At 38.4% G+C, this 25,982-nt stretch overlaps 1 protein-coding gene across 4 annotated transcripts in view; it reads right to left on the minus strand.

Moving 5' to 3' along the window:
• Positions 1-5,071: 5,071 nt before the first annotated feature.
• CA10 (carbonic anhydrase 10) overlaps positions 5,072-25,982 on the minus strand; it is a 194,117-nt gene continuing 173,206 nt past the window's right edge. For all 4 annotated transcript variants that reach the window (XM_059864373.1, XM_059864371.1, XM_059864374.1 and 1 more), the window contains 5 exons: positions 16,071-16,166; positions 14,418-14,490; positions 9,064-9,218; positions 6,668-6,842; positions 5,072-5,802 (listed from right to left, as the gene is read on the minus strand). In XM_059864373.1, the coding sequence (XP_059720356.1) occupies positions 5,780-5,802; positions 6,668-6,842; positions 9,064-9,218; positions 14,418-14,490; positions 16,071-16,166 (522 nt within the window). In that variant the 3' untranslated portion in view covers positions 5,072-5,779. The remainder of the gene's footprint in view (positions 5,803-6,667; positions 6,843-9,063; positions 9,219-14,417; positions 14,491-16,070; positions 16,167-25,982) is intronic.

The raw sequence follows: 25,982 nt of genomic DNA on the forward strand, positions 1-25,982 counted from the left end.
ATGCTTCAGAAAGTGGAATGTGGGGTGTTGGGTGTCTTCTTATGCTGTGAATACCCACCCAAGGGTGAATTTCATAGCCTTGATCGTCCTTCTGGGGCAACTATACTATTTTCCACTGTAACTTTGCTTCCCCTTGGATTTACTTTTGGCTCCAGCTCTTTCTACCCTAATGGGGTGGGAGCATCTGCCTAAAATCTTAAACTGTGTCAATATTTTTGCTGTTTTTCTAATACTTCTAAGGATTTTTTCCCCCATTCAAAACCTAAGTGTTATTTTCCTGTCCTTAGAAGATTTATTATCCTGTTTTTCATTTTCTGTTCTGGGTATGCGTTTGACACATCTTTAGTTATTAGAATAAAGCCTGACACTATAGGAAATAGAAAACGCTTGCCTGCATTACATTTCATATTATAAATGGTGCTTGTTCTTTGCCATGCAAACAGGCTCCTTGAATAATTTTAGTGTGTTGTTGAGAACTGTGCTGAGCCATTTGCCAGTAAATCAGCATCTCGTACAGTAAACTCTTCAGGCTTTGTCAGCCACTACATTTGGGGAATAAAATCTAATAAAAAAATCCAAACATGGAGCAGTTAGAGCTTATCTCCCTGAAAAACTTACAGTTTTTTGTGTTTAGGAACCAAACATCTGGTTTTTTGGGGGGTGCATTTGTTGTAAAGCTTTGGGATGGGAAGTAAAATGTGCGAAACATCTGCTTTTTGCTGCAAATCTGGTATCTGCAATAAAATACATTGGCCATTTACAGTTTTCCTTTTAGTTCTTGACTTTTGGGGAAGGCTCACCTCATGAAAGCTGTAAAATTTTCAGCTTTGTGTCTCAGTTTGGGACAAGTTAGGAGGAAGCGTCCTGAAAGGAATGTCTCCTCTAAAGAAGGCAAGATGAGGCACTCCCTCTCTCACCAGGGATACAAAAGGAATTTCTTGGAAGAAAGTGAAAAAAAAAAAAACCCTGTTTATTTAACACACAGAGTGCACCCAGGCACGGGGGAAAAATTAATAATGTTAGATATTAAAACCTCGCTGCGAAGAAAGCGGGTGGATTTAGAGTTCTGTTCGCCTTCTGCCGAGGTCCGGAGCCGGGATGAGGTATCCCGGGACCTCCCCGCCGGCTCCCGTTCTCCTCTTCGGTCCTTCACAGACCGAAGCTAAGCCGAATAGTTCCAGAAGAAGCGCAGAATTCACCGGAGAAACTGTATGCAGTCCAGGGAAACTTCTAGCCTCAGCTAACAAAAAAGGAGCAAGCTAAAAGCAAAGCACATAACTCTCCATCTCTCTGCTCAGAAAGAACAGAGAGAGAGCGCAGGAGTATCTGTGTTAGAACGCAGAGCACCGAAGGAATTCCCCCGGCTTCCCCCACTTCCCGCTGGCCTAGTTTAAAGTTACAGGACCCATTTCTGGGCTTAAAGCAGACGATGGTATCATACAGTCACCCCAAGACACTTTGTTTTCAGACTGAGATGGAATGTTAATGGTAGTGTTAACCCTTACCACTTTAAAAAGTAAAATAAAAAGAAGGAATATCCTCCTTCTTTAATGTTAAAGATCATGAGGAACACCCTAAATGTTGGAAGGGTTTTATTTGCCTTTTGATCTTGGCATTCTGGGTACAATCAGATCCTCCTTTCCACCTTGTCTTCGCCAATTAATAGATGTACCAGCTCCTTCTGTATCACTACTTTTTTTGTGGCTGCTGAAATGTGTTGATTCGAGCAATAGTGAGTACCAAGAAACTGGCTAATTCTCATATGTTCATGGTAGCATTGTGATTCTTTGGGATGAATTTAATTTACTGCATTCCTCAGAGCTGCTTTTGTAAGAGGAGGGTACTGGTGGAAGTAATGTGGAGTGAAATACCCAAAGGCAGGTCTTGTCAGAAGCAGGAAGGACTCTGAAGTTTTATCCCTTTTTTTTTTCTTTGTTTTATAACAAATGTCTTGAAAGATCCTACTGTTTGACATACAAAGTATATAAAAATTATTTCCACCAGGTCCAAATGTCTCTGGTGTCTGACAAACTAATGTCATGTGAGCAGTAATTAGTGTTGGCATTTCTTAAGGCCATGATGTGGAACACTCAGAGCAAGCAGAGCTACTGATAAAAACAAGAATTTTTCAATCTTCACAGATTTTGAAGTTGTTCTGATCTTTGCAGACCAACTTATTTTGTTTGAGTTCTTTGTCTGTGTTTGAGTGTTTGGATCAGTACAGGAAGTATAACCTTGCACACCCTCAAGTATCTTTGTTCCTGGTGTTGTGATCTCAAGTCTCAGTCAATTTCCATGGCTCCTCTTCTTTCAGAGTATCTACTCGATAGAGAAGTGAGAGGTTTTGAATGCTGAGAAAGGATTTTTTTTGTTTTATAGGAGTTTGGTTAAAAATAAAATAGCCAAGCTTCCAGGCATATCCGTGAGGTGTTTGCTAGCTGGTTCAGCTTTGAAGTCTGGAACAGGAAGGTGGATGGACAGATGTATGATATGTATAGGTACAGTTATGCTGAAGGTCTTTGCTTTCTGCTTTCATCCCACTGATCTCCTTTAGTTATGATCTTCTGCACAGGAATATTTTTTCTTTTTGAGTAAATCAAAGGAGCTTATAAACCTGAGCTAATAAAACTCAGCTGTTACATTTTTTTGACTACTATTTGAAACAGAGCGTTTTAGAGTATTGTAAATTTGAATTGTCTCATGTTTTTTATCATCAGATGAGGTTGATAGTTTGGAACCTAAATTGTTTTGATATCATGTTCTTCAGTGTGAATGGACAAATCTAAGCATTTCCTCCCATTATTAGGTTCTTAATGTAATCATCAGGGCATGACAACCTGGTCCTGCCTGTGGTGTGGGCTGTTCATCGAAGTCAGCACTAGAGGCTTCCAGGTGTACATTACCTGTCAGGTACCTCCCCACTGTGCTGAGCAACATCACCAGCAAAAAATCCCGTTCCTGATCTGAATGGTTTGGGCAGGGATGGCAATGAGGCCACATTCAGCTCTTCCTGAGAATACTGGGCTCTGTCTGCAGCCAGACTCTGCTGAGTGCTCTGGACAAAGTGTGCTTAGGTTGGAGGGATTACTCTAGGCAGGTGTTGTGTGAGCTCTAAAAATAAGCATCCTGTGCCAGCTGCTTGATCCTGGAACTTTACCTTTTTGCTTGAAGGTTTTGTGATAGGGTGTGGCTTTCTCTGGCTGCTCAGTGTCCTAACAGAGCTCGATGCCTGGTCTGAACAATTGGTGCTGGATGTCTAAATGTGAGCACTACTGAAACAGGCAAAACACTTAGAATGCTAAGTGTTTGGGTCTCTTTCTGCTGCAAACTATGATTGAAACAAAAACCTAAGCAATTCATGGCAAAATATGAACTCTTAACTCTCAAAACGGAGTTGGAAATGTTGACAAATGTATTTGTGATGTTCCAGTATAATTGCTCCCTTTCTCAATTTGCAGGGTTAGTCCAAAGCACAGCATGATTCCTTCCTAGGAATAGTCCCTTCTATCACATATCTGCCTTCCCTTAAATCCCTTCTATCAGCTTTCATTAAAATAGAAAATAGGGTTTATTGCTTATTACAAGCTTTATTATGGAGGCCTGGCTTATCTTCCTTCTGTTATGGAAAAACTTGGACCAACAACTGTCGGATATTTGTCCAGAAATATAGATTGATGCATTGTGGATTTTATGCTCTCAGCAACTTTATTCTGCACCCTAAGTGAAGCTTAAAAAACACCAAACAAGTAGGAGAAACAAGTTTATAAGTTCACTCAAAAATATTGAAGTCATGTGACTTCCATTGTTTTTCACTTTTTATTACTTAGGTAAACCTTGAGGTGAAAATTTTGCTTTTTTCAATTACAAGATTTGACAGTATTCATCTACAGTGTAATACTTGCTGTGTGACATTTCTGTGGTTGTGTTGTGAATTTTTCTGTCACTGTATGGTGTTGGAAGCCATTTGAAATGCTTCAAATGAAGAAACTTGAGTATCACGTATTTTACAGATATACAAAGAGGATCCTGGAAATTACACACCTTGATGATCAAGTAATTTACCCATGTGCTGAGAGAATCCTAGGCCAGGGTCACTGGTCCAAGACCCGGTGGAGACAGGGCACCCTTGTGTCAGCCCATCTCACCTGAGCCTTCCCTGCACCTTGCACTGAGCAATTGAACTGATGACAGTTCTGGGTTCCTCACCGTTTTCTGTTTCCATCCTGAGGGTCCCCTGACGGCCAGTCCTGGCCTCTTCTCGCTGTACCAGCTGCAATCTTTCCAAACCACAGACTCTTGACTTTCCTGTCAGGTGCTCCTTACAGTCTTCAGGCACAGATAAAATAACATTTTTGTCACATTAAAGCTCCCTGGCTGTTTCCTTACTCTTCTTTTAGTGCCTTTTCCTCCATTTGGTAATAAACAATTTCTTGGTGCCAGAGTATTGTTTGGCTTCATCTTGCTTTCTGTGAACTTAAATGGGGTACAATGTGAGCATTAGGGATGGGAGATCATGAGGCCTGACCCCTCTCCAGACTGAAAAAAAAAACCAACCTGAAAAATCCCTCAGTATTCAAGAAGGTCAAACATGTGCTGTGTGAACTTGTTAAACACATTTATTGGGTTCTTGACAGTAACCAAACAGAGTGAATGACCATTATAAATAGGAAAAAAGGCATTTGCTTTTACTAGGCCAGCTCCTGCTTTATCTGTAAAGAAAAAATATCTCTTTCACCACAAATTTACAGGATTGAATGTTTGTCTCAATAATGGCTTCAGCAAGGAAAATGACAATTTTAAACTGAGATATGTTTCATCTGCTTTCTGCTTCATAGCCCAGTTCCTGTTAATGATGGACCATAGGTGGAGTTAAAGTTATATCACCTTTAAGGGCATTCCCAATTGTCCTTAACTCACTTGAATGGGCTGCAAACAAAGAAGTTAAGTAAAAAAAAAGAACAAAAAAAAAGGAGGAAAAAAAAAAAAGAAAACCACAAATAATGCATCCACAAGTAGTAGAGGCTTGTTATTTCAGAAAGAAAAAAAAAGAAATCAAAGCAACTTAACTAAATTAATTTGTTAAACACATTTATTGAGTTGTTAATAGTAACCAACACAACGTATGATCTGTTGTAAAGCAAGAAACAGAAAATGGATATATTCTGATTTTGCCAAATTCTACTACAGATATGTGACAGAGGGAAATATTTCAATTTCCTTTATATTCTGCAGTGATATATTTACAATACTTATCTATCAAAGTCTGTCTTCTTTTAAATTAAATTAACAGAAAGATCATACCTAGAAATGTTTCCTTTACAGGAGTCTTGTTCTGTCTTGTCAGTATCCATTAATGATAGTGAAATAATGAGAGCTTTCCAAGATTACTTGGCACACAGAACACAACTCCACTTTGATGCTGTACTGAGCCACCTTTTTTCTTTTTTTTTTTTTTTTTCTGCAATTGAGGGAGAGAGGGGGAGAAGAGAAAGAATTTCCTATGTACAAAGTCTGAAAAGTCTTTCTTTGTGACTCCAAATTAGTTCAGGAAAATTGTAATTACATTAACTGTAATACTTTTGCCTTGTTTTGCTTTGTTTTGTTTTTTAAATGGTCACCAATCACATGAATAAATTTTGAGGAGTTTTCCAGCATGGCAGCTCTTTTCCCACAGCACATGGTGCATGTGAGCCTAGAGAGGGAGGTTGGGTGCATTGTAGATGATGTCAATTCCCAGAAGGAGCATTCCACTGAGGATTTGGATTCTGCCTGCTCTGTCTCATTTGAGGAGCCATTCATTTACTGGAAGAGAAACAAACAAAAACAATTATGCTTCAATAAACTCCAAATATGAAACTGGCTAAACACTGTGAATCAAATTTAACTGGTTTAACACTGCATTAGGCACTTAGATAAAATGTCTTTAAACTCCAGGAGGTTCAGTTTCCTTCTTTTTCTAGAAAAGAATTAAGTCTGAATGACTGCTCCTTTGAAGTATTGCATCAGTCATCTGCCTTGCTGCTGAAAATGTCCTTATTTTTCCTTTAGTGCTACTCCTTCATAATGATGATATTACTGCTGTGAGGGCACTTTAACACCATTATTTCAGGCAACACAGTTGTATGCCTGGGCTTAGATGCATGAGACACATTAAAGCTCAGTTGTGAGCCACAGCTGTGGCAGTGTAGGACTCTAGCTGCAGGTGACTGAGCTGCTTCATTGTTTATATCCACAGCTTTATATCCACTTAGCAATTTAGGTGTTTGTAATGGTGGTGCACCTTGAAAGTGAAATTAAGTCTTATCAGTTACTAATTTTGTTTGAGATCAGTTGTCATCAAGACTAGCTCATTCCCCATGGTGGGTGAGTAAACCAGAGGAAAATGCACTTTGTAAGGGTAGAAGACTTTAAAATGAGGCTGGAAAACCAAGGGCCTCTCCTATTTACCTCTAAAAAACATATTTGATGTCCCCAGCTGTTTTTGTTGTCATGCTTTTCCTGCACATTTGCTCATTGATTACAAATGTGTAGCATTTGACTGACACAGTTCTTCCCCCAGATCTGGAGTTTTATGTTTTGATTTGTGTGCCTTGTTATGCCCTTGGATTTCTCAAAGAAAGGAGCTCAGTGGAAGCATAGAAAGGATTATTCTGGAGGTGGAACGTACCTCTATACTGTAGTTTCTGTGCTCTATTGTTTGGACAATCTTTTCCCTGTAAACTAAAGTTGATATTGGTTCGGATACATCGATTGTTGAGAGGCTGGACTGGTCTGAAATTGTCGCTCATGCTCAGAAATATCTGTGATGGCTGATTCTGGCTTAGGAGTCGCAAGGAATGCATCTATAAAGACAAAACAAGGGGGCTTTTGTACTGGTCTTTGCTGTAAGTAAGCAACATATTTCCGTTTATTAACTAATCTATTTAACAGTGTTGTAAAACAGAATTTCAGTAAAACAGAATTTAAATTAACTGCCAGTTTGTAGTCAGAGTTAACTTAAAACCATTCCTTGTGTGTTCCTCTGTTTCTGAGCCCCATTTTAAATGAGAGTGACCAGTTTTGTGGGGAGTGAATGAAAATAGTATTGAGGTGTCCTTGGGTGAGCTGGAAGGTAATGGAATCCACGGTGCTGGATGGCAGCAGCTGGTACAGAGCAAATGAACTTGATAAATGACAAGAGCTAATTTCCTGAACAATGTAGCTTTCAGTTGAAAAGCCACAGTTTTGGTTGGTGTTATTCAAGAACCAGGTAGGGGCAGGCTGGATGGGAAGGAAAACTGACAGTGAGGCTGCTGATGTCGTGAAATTAATGATGTTAAAAAGTGAGAGCCTCTTTTTGCTGACAGGTCTGTCATGATACTGTCTGTGCTGTGACTATGAGTGTTCCTACAGCAGACTCTAGCCTTCTTCTGAGCTGGTTTCACAGCACAGAGGGAAATACTGAATCATCCTGTGCATCCAGCGCTGGTTGGCAGAAATGGCTGTCAGGGTGACTATGCAACTCTTAATTCAAGTTGAACAAAATCAGAGAGGGAAAAAAAAAGTTTCAAGTTACAAACCAGAAATCCTCAATATTTTTGTTTAAAGATATAAAACTAAAATATCTTTCATGTCAGTGTACAAATTTAAGAGGTTTGTCTATGGCATTTAATGGGGAAATCCAGTAGCTGGGGTTTATGTATTGGGAGTCTTTAACAGCTTTTAGGGAAAACTTGAGCTGGGCATTGCTTTTACAGTATGAGTACACAACATAATTAGTAAGTATTCCACAAAATCAATTTTCAGCATTAATAATGGAGGATATAACCTAAGTATTATTGGAGGATGTGATTAACCATTAAAGCATGACAAAGAGCAAGTATCATGAGGTTAATAACCCATAGGTAGCAGCACAGACTAGAAATATTAGAATCCTTATTTTGCACATTAATGTTGGACCTAAAAATGTTGCTTGTAAGAAAATATTCAGGGCCTGTGTTTGAAAAGTTCACAATAGTAAGCATTTTTGCCTCTGCTCAGCGGTGTCATTCTCCCAAATCACCCATTTAGAAAGGAAGCAAAGTGCTTTCACTACCTCCAGACTAAATTAGACAGAAGGAATATCACAAAAAGAAAACATCTCAGGCTTTTAAATTAATCTTATTTATAATGTTAATATAATTTTAAATCCCAGAGTGATATTTAGGGTTGTTTTCTTTTATTTCTCAGGCCATATTTCTTCTGCTGCCTGCTTGGGGCAAGCAGATGGTGGTTCAAGTATTCCTTGGTGTTCCAGTATACAAGAGAGGAGGTTTTAATTCAGCTCACAGCTCTGTAGGCAACTCACTGATGGAAACTCTAGAGAAGAGGCCAATTCGTGTTAAATTTGCTGTTTTCTGATGCCAGGCTTTGGATTGTAAGCAAGTTGTACAGAAATTTAGTTTTTGAGATTTTTCCACTGATGTGTTTCCTCAATAGCTTCCTTTTGGATGTGAAGTTGTGTTGTGTTTTCTCTTGCATAATTACTTGCTTCTCTCTAATAGGGGCTTCAATACATCAATCTAATTTTTGCAAAGGTATTTCTGGTGTGAATTCTGTAATTTTATTCTATACCAGAAAGCATTGGCTGATTTTATTTCCAGAAGGCTCCAGATAGTGTATCTCTGTGACATTATTTATTCTCTGTCACATGTTTATTCAGACCTAGGAATGACCTCTGTTATCCTTAATAACCTTAGTTATGTTTGTACAACACTGATGTACTTGTTTAAGAGTCCCCAAGTAACTGTTCAAAGCATCGTAGAATGATGCAGTTGTGGAGAGACTGCTGAAAACCATTTGGTTCAAACCCTCACTGAAAACAGGGTCCCCATTAAAGTTTGTGTGTGTAGATACTGATGGAGTTCTTAACAGTTAGTATTTTTATTTTGACAAAAAACATCTTCAATGCTTTTGCAAACTGTATAAATAGCATGCAGAGATCCCTACAGCACAAGAGTTGAATCTAATGTAAAGCTATAAATATTATGTTTAAAATAATACTTTGTACCTATCCTAGATTGAATAATTTGTAAATTGCTTTACCTGCATCCTTGTTATGTAGACAGGTTTGTTCATTATTATCCAGCTTGCTGTTTCATAGCAGGGTGGAATTGTCATTGACCCATCATATGTAATGAAACTGGATGTCTCTGGATAAAGTTCCTCAATATTAAGCCCCTGTAGTAAGTATGCATCATCTGGAGAACAAAAGAGGAAAACAACTCAGGTAAAACAGCAGCATCACAAAACAACAAAAAACCCCAAACAAAACAAAAAACAAAACCAACCAAACAAACAAGATCACCCTTTTCATATCTCCTAATTCCAGAACATGACGACATGATGTTCAGTTCTACCAAAGAATGAAGTTTAACAGATGCACATTTCTAGATGCTTCAGCAGTTTAGACAAGAACAAGTAACTCAAGTAATATCCCTCACCCTGCTGGGTGGATCTGCACTGAGATTCCCATTCATACACACTGGGAACTGAGCACAGGCACTCACAAGGCAACTCTAAATTACTTTTAGGGACTGGAGTCAATAGCTTCTTGAAGTTGCAGTTATTGATTGAGATGCAGAAGCCTTTGGAGAATGCTGACTTTCCATCTTTTGGGGTCATGAACAATTTTTGCTCGACAAAGCCTCAGGAAGGCCAAGAGAGTTAAAACTTAATTGCCCTTCTGGCATGAGAGGAAGTTGCAGTTAATACGTGATAATAAAGCTGCTCCATGATGCCTCACAGCCTTTCATGTGCACAGTGGTGTGGGTGCAGTGCCAGCTCCCTCAGAAAGCTAAACTCTAGGTGGAAGGCTTGCTGGGAAGCAGTACCAGGATTCCTGCCTTTATTGTAAGGCTCCCTGGGAATTAATGAAGTATATTCCTCTGCAACAGAATTTATTATGTAGATATGTACCTAAATATAATGAGATATATCTTTCAAAATTCATCAGAGTTCCTCAGTGTTTTCTGTACTATCTGCACTATTTGTCTTGGGTAGTGCTGGCCCTACAGTACTTTTGGCAGTGCTGTCAAAGCTAAAACTCAGATTTCCCTGCCAAATCTTAGGCTGTTGGAGTTCATCCACTCAGGGATAAACATATTTTACTACTGATACACTGCTGCTTGTGTGTATCTCAGAGAAAGCTGGTGTAGTTATGATTTGCAACATTGTGAGATCTCTGTGAACCCTTTCACCTGTGTGTGGTGTCTTCAATTTGGTTCATTTGCAGAGGAAACATTAGAATGCAGACAAGGAAAAGTGCACACTGAGTTGTGTTCCCTTTTTCAATGCTCAACATAGGCTGACCTTGATTTGTAGAGAAATCCAAATGATCAAGGAAGTGTATAGGAGCTAAAAAAGAAAGGTGCAATTTAACTTGAATTTAACATATTGTAGCTAAAGGACATAACTTAGATGAGCAAAAGACTTGTCTTGTACACCCTAATGGAAAAATAAGAAGGGCTGCAGACTATTGTCTTGGGCAACAGAAAATCAAAGAACACAGACAGAGAAAATTTGACCTTGTTTTTTTTATTTTAACACAGAGTCAACATGGTACAGGGTTTTGGGGCAACAATATTGGCAGCTACAGCATCAGTTAAAGTGCCAAGGTGAGAGTGTAATGTTTCTGCCTCATTCACCAGAGCCTTACTGTTATTTAATATTTTAAACATGTTTGTTGTTTTGCAAAACAAAATCTTGGCAGGTCCTCTCATGTTTGTTAGAAAAAGAGCCCTCTGCCCTGTCCTTGCATCTTGAGCTGGATGACTGCAGTGCTGGATGGCTGGCTGGATCCTCAAGCAGAAGGGGAAGTGCCATTAGTGTTTGGGAGGTGGGGACTGTCCCCTGTTTCAATATGCCCAGGCTTCGCTGGCCCATGGCCCGTGACAGCTTCTTTCTAAACCCAAATCTTCCAGACAGAAGCATGCAAACACATGCAAAATGCAGTTGTATTTGAACAAGTAGAGATGACTGGTCATTAAAAACATTATTTGCAATGCACTGGTAATTTTGCTAGAATTGCATCAGAAGAGAACTGATGGACTCTTTTCATGCCAATGCCTGTTTTCAATGAGTCATCACACACTTTTCCCTTTCCCATATGAACATCCTGTTCATTATTTATGAGCCGTGGAAAGTGGTGTGTTTTAACACCAAGTGGCACAGAGTCAGGCAGAAGAGATCCCTAAAGACCAAATCTGCTTTCTCACAGCCATATTGGCTTCAGCTGGGCTAAAATTATTTCAACCAGGTAGAATTTGCCCTGAAATGTTTACTAGGAGATGGAAAACTAACTGAAGATTAATCCAGATGAGAGATATTGATATGAGAAACTGGAGGAAAATATCACTTCAGGAAATGTCAAAGATAGGGGTGAATGAAATAAGGGTTTGTCCAAGAAAACACAGTACTTATTAATGCCTGTATATGAGTTATATTCCCATGGAAAGTCAGATGATTCCACAAGAGAAGACTACACAATAAGAATTTGGTTACCAACATTTTACCCATGAATAGGTCTGTCCCCACATCTTGGTAAGGGTTTCTTGTTCTGGACTTGAAACAGACCTGGTGGGTTGGTATTAATACCAGACTGCAGCCTTTCAAAGTCTTGCTTGTATTTACTGCAAATACATTCAAAATGCTTAAAATCACCCTGTATGATCTCTTGCCAGTGACAAGCTTCCTTTCATAAATCCATCCAGCCTTTCCTGGATCCTCTGCATCATTCCTATCTGCAGCCCACAATGTGTTACTCTTGATCTGCTGCTGCCTTATGGTGATTTCCAAACCCAGGAATTTTTCTCTCTACAAATGAGATTTCATTAGATTTCACATTCATTTACATAAAGGCCTTGACTCTGAAAATTTACCTAGGAAATTATGTAAATCCTTTTATCCCTAGGCTTGTAATAGATGTGTGGGATTGGCTTTCACAGCAAAATCTGTGTGTATTCTCATTATAATAATGCTTTTTATAGGGAATATAGTGTATATTGAGTGGAGGAAGGTACATTTGATTTTAAAGTTCATATAATGATAATCCAGAAGAGGATCTAGGTTAGATTTACAGGGTAAGTAATGTAGATGTCCTCAGTTTCTCTGCTTACCAGACAATGACAAGACCAAATTTTATGTGGAATGTTGGGAATCTAAAAAGTTAATTTTTTCCCTGATGTTAAGCAAATACTGGATGAGAGCTCATGTACCATAACTGTTTTGAAAGAAAACTAACTTATCTCCTCAAATGGCACACTTAATGAGGAATAATAAAGCAGTTTTCTTTTGAGATATCCACAGCTTCTGACTAAAGCCTGCTTGAAAAAACCCTGGTTTCAGCTTGCTCACAGTAGATTCTTTGGGCTGCGATAACAGAACAAAATAAACATTTAAAATCTCCTTAAAAGTTCCTTGGGGTCCACTTTACTTCACTCTAGTAATTAATATCTAAGAGTAGAAATTTCCCTTTCAATGCTCTTGGCATGTGGAAATTTCATGCAGCAGGAGAGACAGCACTTATTTTTGTTGCTTTTCTTAAAAAAAAAAAAAATCAAAATCTTTTATTTATGTTATGAACTGTCCTGACTCTGATCCAGCATTCATTTGATCATTCCCTCAATGCTCCTATTGAGCACACGGGGCCTGGGCATTTTGTCAGCACCATGCTGAGTATTGACTTCAGGAGTGGAGCCCTAAAGCAGAAGCTGCAGAACTCCAGCTACTAAAGGCACACTAGAAATCCTTGCAGTGTAAGAGGTAAAATTAGTTTTCAGCAATGATGCTATAATCCATTATGCAAGACAACTGCAAAATTACTTTCAATAACACTTTCATGTTCCCAGTTTACACTAAAAATTCACAGTCAATACTTGTTACAACAGTAAGTAACCCAATGCCCTGTGGAATATTATGTGCATTGTGTCTACCAGTGGTTTAATTTTAATGGATAAACTTAGCGAAAACGGTGGTTAAAAATTAAAGTAATTCTGTTAATCACTGCTTTTCCAGCCTGTGTTTTATGTGTTCATCTTCACAAGAAATTTCATTTAGTATACCCAAATGAGGTGCTATTGGAATCATGTTTCCCTTGTAAGGAGACAAAACAAGCAATGGGAGGTTGTGAGATGCTGACAGCTCCAGAGAGGAGTTTCCACTGTAAATGCAGCATACAAATGAAATATTTGGTATTGGGAGCATGGGCCCCATGGGAGAACATCTGGCTGGTTCCCAGAAGCTGGGAATATGGAATCTGTGGGTGAAAGAACTGGAAAAAACACTCTCAGCATTAACAATAATTCCCTGTTTCCTGGATGCTGCAGCAGCACTGGTAGGCAGGAAGCTCTTGCAGAACAGTCTTGCTGTGTTTTTGCAAGGAATCAGGACAAGCAGTTTAAAAATGGGACTGATCTGCTCTGCTTCTTCCATGCAGAGAAGATGACATTTGATACTGATAGAACAATCTGGAAAAAACATTCTGAGGAGAACCCTCTGTTGCCTTCCTTTCCATAGGTATTGAAGAGAACTGAGTTTCATTATCATAGAAGCCTCTTATTTGGACTAAAGATGTAATGAGATTTGTTAACTCTCAGGTAAAAGCAGAGTAGCCTCAGTGGCATGAAAGGTGTGTGTGTGTTGCAGGAGAGGACAAGGAATTATTTGTGTTATCTGTTTGCTGTGTACTTTCTGAAAGTTAAATTCTGCTATTGTTGAACTTACAAACTTCATAGCAGCTTAGAATATTTGACAAAGGAAACAAGGTTTTCAGGAGAAGAGGTTTATTTGTTATATGTATTTTTCATTATTTTCTCTAAAATACCTTAATTAAGCTCTGGTTTTCCACTAGGTCAATATATGAACGTGGAATTATTGAGGATCAGTTAAAGGCTTTTCAAATGTGAATACAACAAATATACAAGCTATGTTAGTAACCTCTTTCTATATCTGTTAAATGCAGCAGTAGTTGAATAGGAATGTTGTAACTTTTCTTTCAAAAAGAAAACACTGATGAATACTAAATCCAGTAAATTGTGCAGCATCTTGACATAACCAGATCCAATATCATCCAGGCTGCTACATATGTCCCTTTTACTGCTGGCAGTAGACAGGTTCTCCTGAGCATTCTGTGTGAATACAGTATATGTATGTGTCAAATATAATTTCATTAATTTGTTGTTGCATCTTCAGATGTAAAACAGACTTTGAAGTTCAAAATTCATTTGATAAAGTGATGGCCTAAGGAGCTCTTTCACCTGAGTTTATCATGCAGAGTTCCTGGCAATGCAAACCTGGAATTTCTGCCCATAATGAGGTGCCTCTTGTTTCAGGATCACTAAATGTGTTATTTGATACTGAAAGAACACTGCTGTTACCAGAAGAAATGAAAAGAAACTTACTCTTATATGTTATTCTTGTTATGGTGTCTCTGTTAAGCATACGATTTAGAAATGGATTTGATGATTCAGATACCTACAGAAGAGAAAATGCACAATATCAAAATCTTTTCACAGACATTTCCTTGCCAGAACTACAGCTCTTCCATGTGTGCACACAGACACTCTCTGATACTCCTCCAGTTGGGTTCTCCTTTTTTTCATTGTCGTGGGAGAAGGAAATAATTACTTACTTGTTTTTCTAATGAAGCTTGATAGAAAGTTGGTAGAATAAATAAAACACAAGAAACAGGGCAAACAGAAATCAATTCCTGAATAAAAGCATGAGCACAAGTTTCTTCTCCAACAGCTTTGATGAAATTTGCAGGTGGTTGATGTATTAGGCAGGATTTTCACTAGTATTCTATTATTTTATTTATTGATAAATATAATTTCCTTGCAGCAGGCTATTTTAATTTCAAATAAAAACTCTCTTCCTCTAGCTTATGTCTGGGTATGAGGTAACACCTCATGTTCAGGTGGAAATTTCCATGTGTCAGATTCTGCCCCACTGTTGCTCAGGAGCCCTGAGCAGAGTCTGGTCCATCCTCTGACACCTCCCTGCAGGTACTTCTAAATACTGACGCCATTCCCTCTGTCTTCTCTTTAATTTTCCCTTTTTCATGAATGCAGGTCAGATTGTTGGATCATAATACAATACTTTTTGGATTAAAAAAAAAATTAAAAAAGGTAGCATAAATATCTTTCTTAAATATTAGACCCGTATGAAAATTGCCCTTTTACATCTAATTATTCAGTTTACTCTGTGAATTGCATACTTTGTATCTGAGGTTAATGCTTTGTTAGGACCTTTATGAAATGGGATTAGAGTACTGAGGGGAACTAATAGGTATCCCATACCTAAGGTGTGATGAGGTGAACTTCAGTATTACTCAGAAATACACACTTTTTTAGACTGATGAAACAGAGATACATAATGACAGAATATAAGCAATATTTGGAGGGGAGAAATAGTTTTTTTTCTATAAAATGAGAGAAAAGGTTTCTCCAATGTAATTAAAGAGTTTGGGAAAACCATGAAGTCTTGAGTTCAGTGTTATATCACTGTAAATTATACACTTAACTATGTACCTTGAATGCAACAGGATGGTGACAAAATATTCACGTCTTTGTGGTTCTGTGAAATGCAAGATATCAGAAGTTCTACTTTTAATGTTCTTTCAGTTTTCATAGTTTTAAGATGTTTTAAATAACACAGAGAAAAACTGATTTTGCTGGCTTTGACACATCAGCATGACATGCCCTCTTTCCCAGGGCCTCAACCTACTAGAAGTGATTTGAATGAATAACATTTCATGAAGAAACACTAAATCTGCAAAGCTAGTGACTTCTGCCATAGCCATTAAAGAGTTGTGAGTGATGTTTATGATGTAAGGGTTTTCTTCCCCCACCTCCCTTACCCCTTTTAATTTTTTTTATATTGTAAAAGCTTTGGAGCAGAGATGGCGTGCTCAGTTCAGGAAGAAACTGTCTCTGGATTCCAGATCAGAGCCTCTGGGCGTTGCTGTAGCATAATTACAAGTCTAACGCCTACATTTACAGTTCATGGAAAATTTACTGTCTATATATTAGGAATCTGTAGTACAGAATACTTACTTTCATAAATATGGAAACTACCACCAACCCATTAGGACTCTTTGCAGCTTCTGTGACATTTGTGTACAGCTCATGGTTATAGTGGATCAGCTGAACCTAAAAAAGGGTGAAGGGAAGGATTGCAATTAACCAGCAGCAAATAATCCAATACAGTGTTTGCAAATACTACCCACACACTGCTTGGTTTGTATCAGGATCCCATCTCTGCTTTGGGTACTTTGTAGCAGGGTAATTTTTCAGGCATTTGCAGCACATATCATTTTAACAATTTCAGTCACCATCTGGCTCCAACTGGTACAGCATCAGCATGTTTTCCTCTGAATTGCCAGCCACTGAGTTCACCCACATCCAGTTATATATTGCACTGCAGGGGCTGACATCACTTCTCTGTTCCAGCAGCACTTGCCATGGGCACCAAGTAATCTGTACTTTGCAGCCTGAAGCCAAGGCCAGAGGAATCAGGGGTTGAAATATTTGAAGAAACATATGGGATATGAGTTTGGAACTGTGAAAATCACCACTCACAGAATTCAAAATACTGATATCCATTTAGCCCAGATTCTGCAAACTTGGTTACAGAGGCTCCTACAGTTAAGCACTTACTGTATTATTGTCAACCAGGTTCTTCTTAGCACCTGCAGCTTTCCTTCTGCTTTTTAGTTTTATGATTGGCTGGAACTTTTAAATTACAAAGGCACAGTTCCCTTCTCTCACTACCTTTGTAAATGTCTTACCCAGAACCTTGATATTTGATTTATCTGGGATCACCAGACACTGTTACAATTTACATTGCAAACTTTATTTTTTTTTTTAAAAGATGAACAAATTCAATGAACTGTAGTGGCAGTTAAGTACTTCTGAACAGATGAAAGCTAGTCAGATTTATTTAGCCTAAAGGTCTTTCTTAGTTTTCAGATGTCAATTAGAAAAGGAAGGTTCTTGTTCTGGCATTGTCAGAATTGCAGCAGCCTGATGTTCACATGTAAAAATCAAGTCTGTCTTTCATGTGCTGATACTTCTAAAGGCTGTTCAGAGAAATTTCTGGACTTACATGCTGTGAAGATCAGTATTAACTTGGTTTATATTTGGTAATCTTTGTAACTATACAAATGGTCCAAGACTAAGACTGCCAGTAAAGGAATTTCATTACAATGTGCTGTCCAGGTTTATCATGAGGGAAAAAAAAACAACCCTTAAACATCACTGAAACAGGGTTAAATACCTGTATTGGTGAAATTGTCTTTTGGATGAATGTGAGGTCTGGTTATTCAGTACTGAAATGTAATTGTGAGGATTTTTCTGCAGGAATGGTGTTCCTACAGGATCTACAGTGGACAATCAAGTTACAGAGACTAAATCTTACTTTGCCACCCAAAGGCATAAGTCTAGCAATCCATGTGCTGATCTGATTACAGCAGTGTCCCAAGTTATGTGTAACCTATACCATTATTATCTCAGTCCAAGATAGGGAAGAAATAAATTATGCATTCAAATAGTTCTATTTCCTACATTCTTCCCTGACTGCAAAATGTATTATTGTCTTAAGTAAATCTTATCAGCTTTATATAAAAGGCCCTCAAGCATTGTCCTCTCACCACCCCCCAAATCCCTTTGTGATGCTGTTTTAGTGCTTGGACATAGATGTAAAAAGGGGCAGTGGAAACTCTGAAAGAGAAAATTTGCACTGGTAGGATCAGATTGGTGTGTAGCTTTACTATTTACAGCCAGCAGCTAAGAGACCAAAAAAATAAGATGAGGGTCAAAAGTACTGCTATGATGTGTTAATTTCAATTACTTTTGTCCTGTCTCAATTGGGAACTATCTAAAATATGTCAAAGGAGCCAATGGAGTCCTTTACCAAATTCTGACAGCCAGAAAGGAGGCCAAGTGAAGGTCTCATCCAGCACACAGAGGTTATAATGCTCATTCATCATCACTTTGTGGTACTACTGAACTTTGAAAACATCCCTGGGCTGCACAAGCTTCAGGTGTCAGAGTTCTAGGAGAGTTGATGTCGCAGCTTCCTCTCAGCAAATCGAAAAGAGGACCCAGTTCATCATTGGTGATTCACAAAACAGGTCTGACCCAATTGATTTCTCCTAGAAGCTGTTGTAAGTCTTGCAGATTGTTGACGCTGGTCTGGAGCTGTATCTTCTGTGGTGTAATTGTTTTTTCAGTCATCTTTCATCTCAGATACTTCTAGGGTGGAACTTCTTGGATTTTTGTTGTAGAAATTTCAAGTCCAGCATTTTGGATTTCAGCAACAACACTAGCACGGGTTTGCTCCATCTCTGTCTGCGTTGGAGCTGTGATGAGCAAATCATCTATGTAGTGTAGAATCATGGATCTTGGATACTTCTGTCGAACTGGAGGCAAAGCTTGTGCAACAAAATATTGGCAAATAATAGGAGAATTCTTCATTCCTTGGGGTAATGATTTCCAGTGATATCTCTGCAGGGGTTCACTTCGATTGATGACGGGAACAGAAAAGGCAAATCTTGGAGCATCATCAGGATGAAGTGGGATGTGGAAAAAACAGTCTTTTAAATCAATGACAACAAGAGGCCAGTGCTTTGGGATCATTGATAAAGAAGGGAGTCTAGGTTGAAGAGGCCCACCTCCAGTTTTGCTTACCATTACGAGAGGACATCTCTCTCCCAGAGGGGGAGAGGCGCGTGAACAACAAAAGGACGCATTGTTGCTGTCTTTCCTTCAGGACTTGTAATGTTAATCATGGATGCACTTTGCAAACACACAGTAGCACCTCCAATCCCTGCAAGGGAACTTGAAGGAACTACCAAATCCCAATCACTGGGCCAAAACTTGTGAGAAATTACAGTGACATCTGCACTAGTGTCTGGCATGCTTGCAACATAAATTGTTTTTTAGGCTTAGTCACATATTTGTCTTTTTATGTATAACTCTTTATCCTGGCAGCCAAGCTATCTTGTGAATTATCAAGGAAATAAGTGATGAAATCTGCTTTAGACTGTACCTCCTTCTGTAGAAAGTCCCAGAATAACAGTTAATTAAATAAACTCATTTTATATAACAAACCAAAATGCTAGGTGCAGGAATTGCTAAAAGCAGGGGACAAATTCTCCTTCCACCTATGGGAACCCTGGGTCAACATCAAACTCTTGTTTCAACTGACGGCATTTACAGAAATAAAACCCCTCGAGTATATACAATGACATACAGGATATTTGTCCCAAACAAAGGTCTCAGTGCCTAATGAAGAGACACTCTCTTTTTTTCTCTTCTCAAACCTGTCACTTTCTCTGTGCTTGGGTTGTATCCTGTTGTATCCTCCCTCCCTGCATCCAAATTAATTTTAAAGCTGTTTCCATGGTACCATGGTTAAGTTCATTAGGTTTATCTTTTTTTAGAAAAAGCTTGACCATCTAAGGAGGCATAATTTTCAAAGTTTCTCACATGGAACAGGCTAATTTAGAAAGATTCAAATGAACGAGAGTCTTAAACACTGAATACAACAGGATAGAAAACCGTAATTCCCTATTAAATTTCCTCTGAGAATAATTTTTTAAGTTGCCTGAAATACCTGTAAGCATTTGGTCTGTAATATAAATATTACTGGAGTCTTCCATGAAGGTGAAGCCACAAAAGTAAAATTGCTCAAATATGAAAATCTCACTTTTCAAATGATGACACTGTATTAAAAGCACATCACAAATAAGAGCAGACTTAAAATGCTGAAAGCACCCTTTGAGTTTAGTTTGGGTTTCAGGGCTCAAAGGCAATACTGAATCTTGTTTTAACCCGTTGATTTTCTTAGGAAGATTCCCCCTTTAAGATTAATTTGCCACAGAACAAGTGATATCTCTTTGTTTTCCTCCAGCTACAGAAGATGTATTTTGCAGGAAAAAGATTATTTACTCTCTGTTGAAAAACCAGAACGTGGCCTTGTTCCATCACCCAAGAATGTGACTGAACAAAGACCAGAATCAGAAACAGAGCTTTTTACCCTCTCAAGACTGTCCATATTCTGCTGCAGCCAAGAATGGAGCAATAGGACAGTGAGGGAATTTAGAATATTGCAGTAGTTCACACACATTTTTCCACAGTCCTCTTGGGAATAACAGAATACCCTTTTTTCTCACTTGAAGAATTATAAACATTTTTGATTTGTAAATGAAGAGAGAAGTAAAGCATGAAGTAAATGGCAGCAGGAAACAGCTCATCTGTAACCATAGTATTTATATTACGCTGTAGTACTGGAGAAACTGTTGGGGTACCTCATTGAAAGCAAGCAGAAAGTGTGTTTCCAGCACAGCAGGGAACAAAAGCAAATGAAATTGTTCAAGATAACTGGTTAAATGTTTGTTTTGATTCAGAGTTCCTGTAAGAAGTGTCTAAGATATCTTTACGGAAAATAATTATACAATTTTTTAGATCCAAAGTTTAATAAAAACAGCAAATTAAATGTGGTTTCTGCATGGAGGGTGCCCAGAGAGGAAAATAATTTTACTGAGTTAAACGCTATTAAGAACAACAGTTTTTCCACTGTTAAAATATAATTGATCTTACAGGTCTTGTAAAACCCTTTGGAAAGAGGAGCAATGTTGCATCACCCAAGAGTTATATATGGCACTAATTTTGTGGATATGAACAGGTATGAGATCATTGCAATTTGCGTGATTGACAAAACTATTTTTAAAGTTGTCCTAAATTAAAGTAAATGTACCTCCTGCTTTGTGGAAAGGCATAGCACCATCTGGGAGAACATGGACCAACTCTGTGGTCCTGATTTGTCTTGTTTTCCTGGACCAATCCTTGGCAGTGGTGCAGGGGAATTTTCTTATCTTTGAAGAACAAACCCATCTTTTCATGCAAAGGTTACTCAACCATGAAATCTTAGTGTTTAACAAGGTGGTTTTACCCATACCCTGGTTAATTAATCCACAGATGTACCTTTTATTCTTTATGTCTAGTCCCACAGCAATTCAGTGCTCTTGCTTTGTTAATAAATTGCTAACATGAATTGTATATGATCACCTGTACTGCAGTTTACTTTGTATTTTAGAAAACTACTGCAGTTTTAAGATTAAAATCTGTTCACAAAAATAACTTTCCTACATCAGGCTAAGGAGAAATGCAAAAAACCAGTTGCTTGAAATAATTTTTTATCTGTAACTCTATTTGATGTTCTCTTTATTAAAACTGAGGTTATTTACGCTTTTGCTGACACATGTGGTTTGTGCTTTGTTTTACATTTTTTACTGATTTTGACAGTTAATTTCTTGATTTAAAAGAAATGTATATAAATAACTGGTTTAATAGATAGGCTTGTCATTCACATTTATAGCTGTATGCCAACTGTTTTATCCTAGGTAAATAAACAATATTAGAATTATTTTTTACTTTAAAGAATAAGAATGGATGGAAGGAACACATTTTTCTTCTGCTTCTGAGCAGACAGCTGTGTAGAGAAATGAAATAATTGTGCAGTAAAGTGGAAGTGCAGTTGGGTTAACTACTCTTGGCTGCAAAATCTACTTTATTAGAAATAATGGCATGCTTGGAATTAGCACTGCGGCTACAAATGGTGTCTAACCATTTTGTTAGAGCAGTTGGTAACAGGTAACTTGCAATAAAGAGTGTTCAACAGTGAGCCTCAGCCAGTGTTCCTTGGTAGCATGGGGTGTTCTGTGTTAAAATGGAGTGTTATTTTCAGCATGTATTATGGCTCCTAAAAATGAATATATAATGAATATATAAAAGGCTCTGCCATAACCTGCTTTAGGGTTGAAGTAGTTTTCTCTAGTTATTTCTAGATGCCATTTTGGCTGCTGACCTGATATCCTACAGCCTGATAAGGCTCTAACAGAGCCTTATTTCTTGTTTATATGACAACACTGCAGCTAGAAAATATTTTTTAAAAAATTACCTAAATGAAATGTAGATGATTAAGTCTTTCTCTTAATATTTATATATACTCTGAATACTTTCTTAAGTATTACTTTAATTTATTTGCAAGTAGGAAACAAGACTAGTTTAGGTAATATTTAAAACTTGACATTTTTCTTAAGTCTCACCAGGACTACAGTAAAAAGTACAAATTACAGTCTGAAGAGACCAGATTCGCCATGCATATCTCAGAATTTGCTTTCAGTACTTTCACTTTTGTGCCAACAACAAAAAAATTAAGTAAATAGGCTGGAAAAAAAAAAGTGTGTGGTGATGGATTCCTGATATCCAAATGCTGCTGGAACTGTTGCAAATGTTACAACTATTTGTACTCTCTTCCACACAGCAGAAAATTCAAGGAAAGAAAAATCCAAAAATCCAAATTGACCCCAGAGGTACAGAGGAATTCCTTGGCTGCTGGTTGCTGAGTGACTCAGGGAGGGTTTTTGACAGGGGAGTTATTGCTGAGCCAATTGCTCCAAACATGGGCATTTTTGGCTGACCTGCTGCTCAACCACTCTTGTCACTCATTGTTAGCAGATAAGCAAGAGCTGGATAAACATAAATAAATGACACTTCTCTGCAATTTGCTTTGTGTGAGGATCAAATTGAAGTTAGATGCTCAAATGCTTAATGTTGATTATGTCTTGGCTGATGCAGAATTTCACTGCAAGCTGTAATTTGGCACTGACCCAATCCATCATCTGCAGAAGTTGTATCTTAAGAGAGAATAAGGGTAATGTAGGGAAAAAAAACCACTATTCGATGAGTCTATCATCATTTCTGGATTCGTGCAGGATTTTCTGACTAAGCACTGCATTTAAATTGTTTTCTCATCTTAAATACAGCAGATGCTCAGACACCATGATGATGAACTCGGTATAAATGTTCCATTTGGTATATTCAGTTACATAATGGTGCTCTGTATTTCTGCTAGAATTCTGTTTCTTTAGCAATGAGCCCAGAAAGCAGCAGAAAATGGTTCCTGCATGTCAAGAATGTGGGGAAGTGGTGATTGATGCTATTTCTGTTGTTCACTGCATTGCCCTGAGACATTGAATACAAAGGATGCAAGAGGAGGTCATTGACAGAGGAATTAGCAGTTCAAGCCTTCTCCAAAATCCACCAGACCTCTCAGTCCACCTTGCTAAAGAACCACCTGTAGTTCCATTTCTGTTCAGGGGCTGGGCATGATGGGCAAGGCAGAGAGAGACACATCACAGACTGATGAATAAAAGGATGAGTAAAAAAAAGGTAAGAGAATTTGGTCTAGTGAAAATCTAGATCTTGCTACTTTTGTCCTCATTTCATCATCTAGTAAGTAAAAACTAACTTTAATGTTAATTAACAAGTAAAGGTTAGTGTTAGGGTTTCAAACCAGAAGATGAAATAAGGCATTTATCACTTTGACCTGCTCTCTTGAGCACAGAAGTGCATTGTAAATTCAGAATGTTATTTTTCTATTTGTGCCAGAAATGAAGCACGGGATTTTATATTCTTAAGATGCCAGCAATATGTGTATATGAGGAGAGCACAGAATAAAATTGAGGATGTATTTTAAGAAGCGTTTGGTACTGTCCATTGGAGAAGTTATGATAGCCAGGTGGGGGCTGGTCTCTTCTCCCAGGTAACAAGCAACAGGATGACAGAAAATTACCTCAAGTTGTGCCAGGGGAGGTTTACATTGGACTTTAGGAAAAATTTCTCCCCACAAAGGGCTGTCAAGCCCTGTAAAAGTCTTCCCAGAGCAGTGGTGGAGTTACCATCCCACAAGGTCGTGTGGATGTGGCACTTGGAGATGAGGTTTAGTGGTGGCCTTGGTAAATTACAGGATAACAGTTGAACTTGTTTAAATTAAAAGGTCTTTTCCAAAAATTCTATGATTTTTCTTTTTCTCATGGTCTTCTCTCAAGAGTCTACTTCCACTTTAGTGACTGAGTTGCTCACCCGTGACTTAAAAACTTATATTCAAGTTCTGCTCTGCCTTTGAGCAGATCTCCTTCCCATCTTGGCCCAGCTTGTCAACTCCAACATGGGAATAGCTGCATTTTTCTCCAGTATCAATATTGTGAGAGGCTCTGATGTAACATTACTGGTATTGGGGAAAGCATCTCAATAATGAATGTTATGTTTTGGAGTTCAATCTATGCCATTGATCCACGACAATGACAATTTGTGACACATCACCCATAAAAGGCACAAAAAAAGATCAGAATCCAAATAAGTTCTGGGGAAAAGATGTGGGATTTCCACTTGATTTCCAGCACCTCAAAATATGGTAACAGGAAAACTTTTAAAGCCTTATAGAAGAGAAAAAAAAACCTGAAATGGACATAATTGCTGATTAAGTTACTGTTTGAATGTAAGTTGATAGTTCAAACACAGAAGAGTTTGAGAAAGCCCAGCCTGATTCAAAGTAGCCAAAAACATTTCTGGAATTATGCTTTATTGAATTTTCAGAGGTCCTTTAGGATATTACTGCTGTGTTAGGTGAGACAATAAATTAGAGTAAAATTTTTAGAAATTATTCTGAGAAATCTAACACCTGTCAGAGGTGCAGAGACAAAGATTCAGTGAAAGCTGGCATACATCTGCTCTGCAGGCAGAAGATAAGTGTTTTTTTTTCATTTTTGTTTAAGAATATCCTGGAAGGGTATTCTAAGGGAAGTGCAAGTGCCTTTTGCTGTTCATATGAATTTCATAAGAGCCAGTTTCATGTTTGTAATTTAATAGGCAAATTTGAAGTTGAGAAAAAGCAAGCAATAAAAAAAATACAAGAGGACAAGGATTATCTAAAAATGTAAGATAGTACAGCTTAAGGCAGACAAATATAAAATTATCTTGTTTCTGAATGAGTTAAATGGTGTTAAACTCAGTAGGAAAGATAAGTGACACTCCAGAGACAGAAAAAAGACAGTTTTCTTTCTAAATTAAGCCCTTTAGCTTCCTCTGAAGGCTTTGGTGAAAGAAGCAGGGTGTTGGTGAACACTGCTGAACAAATGCAGGACACGAATGTGATGGTGGTGGAAGAGGCAGCAGTAAAGTCACATTTGCGTTTTTTATCAGCTGATTTTCTACATCAGAAAACAGAAGTCAAAGCTTTTTTTCCCTATTAGACAACATAGTCTGTATTCATTTGCAGGTGAAATGCTGAAGTGTTGAAAATACTGGAATGGAAATACCTGAAATGCCAAAGAGATATTTTCCCTTAATGAAAGAAGATCAGGGAACATGCCATGCTCTAACATGTTGAGTTCCTGAAGAACCAATCTTCTGTTGGTTAGACTTTCTGCAGTTAGAAAAGATGACTTTGGGCAGTGATTTAAATAGAAGTCTTTGAAATTTGCTTTGTCCATGTAGTAAACTCTATTTACTGTCAGAAAGCCTGATCTCAGTTGGGGTGTGAAAGCAGCTCCTTACTCTGGCTGGCAAAGGGCCTGGCCTTAAGAATGTTCTTGACTGCCATGCAAACAACACCCACTATTCACTTGCTGCCACCAGCTCCCACTGGGAGAACTACAGACTCCTGAAATACCAACTGAGTGGAGATGTTGTGGCTTCCATGGGAGAATAATGTCTGAGTGGGGTGTGTAAGGTACAGCCTGCTTCCATCTCTTCATGGAGCACCGTGTCCTTTAAGACAGCACCTCAAGGTGGTGTGCAGTCAAAGGCTGGGCTCAGGGGTCTTTTCCAGCCTGAATAACTCTGTGGTCAGTAAGGAGGGCTGGCAGAGAGCAGTAGTGGTGCCTGCCCCTCTCCCACCCTGACAGCAGCCACCTCCCCCAGCCAGGACACCCTGGGGAGGATGAATGGTTCAAAGAGTGGATGACTCAACTGCTGTCCCTGGTTTGGGTGCTCCCAGTGTGAGTGGAATGCTGTGCTCTGGTAAATACTCTGGTTCCCTTTGAATTTATGCCAATCCCATAAAATCATGCCAATATTTGACTGTGCATGGTGATGGAAATGTGTTGTTCTTTTTTAGGT

This window comes from Haemorhous mexicanus, chromosome 20, assembly GCF_027477595.1.
Source record: "Haemorhous mexicanus isolate bHaeMex1 chromosome 20, bHaeMex1.pri, whole genome shotgun sequence".
Taxonomy (NCBI): Eukaryota; Metazoa; Chordata; class Aves; order Passeriformes; family Fringillidae; genus Haemorhous; species Haemorhous mexicanus.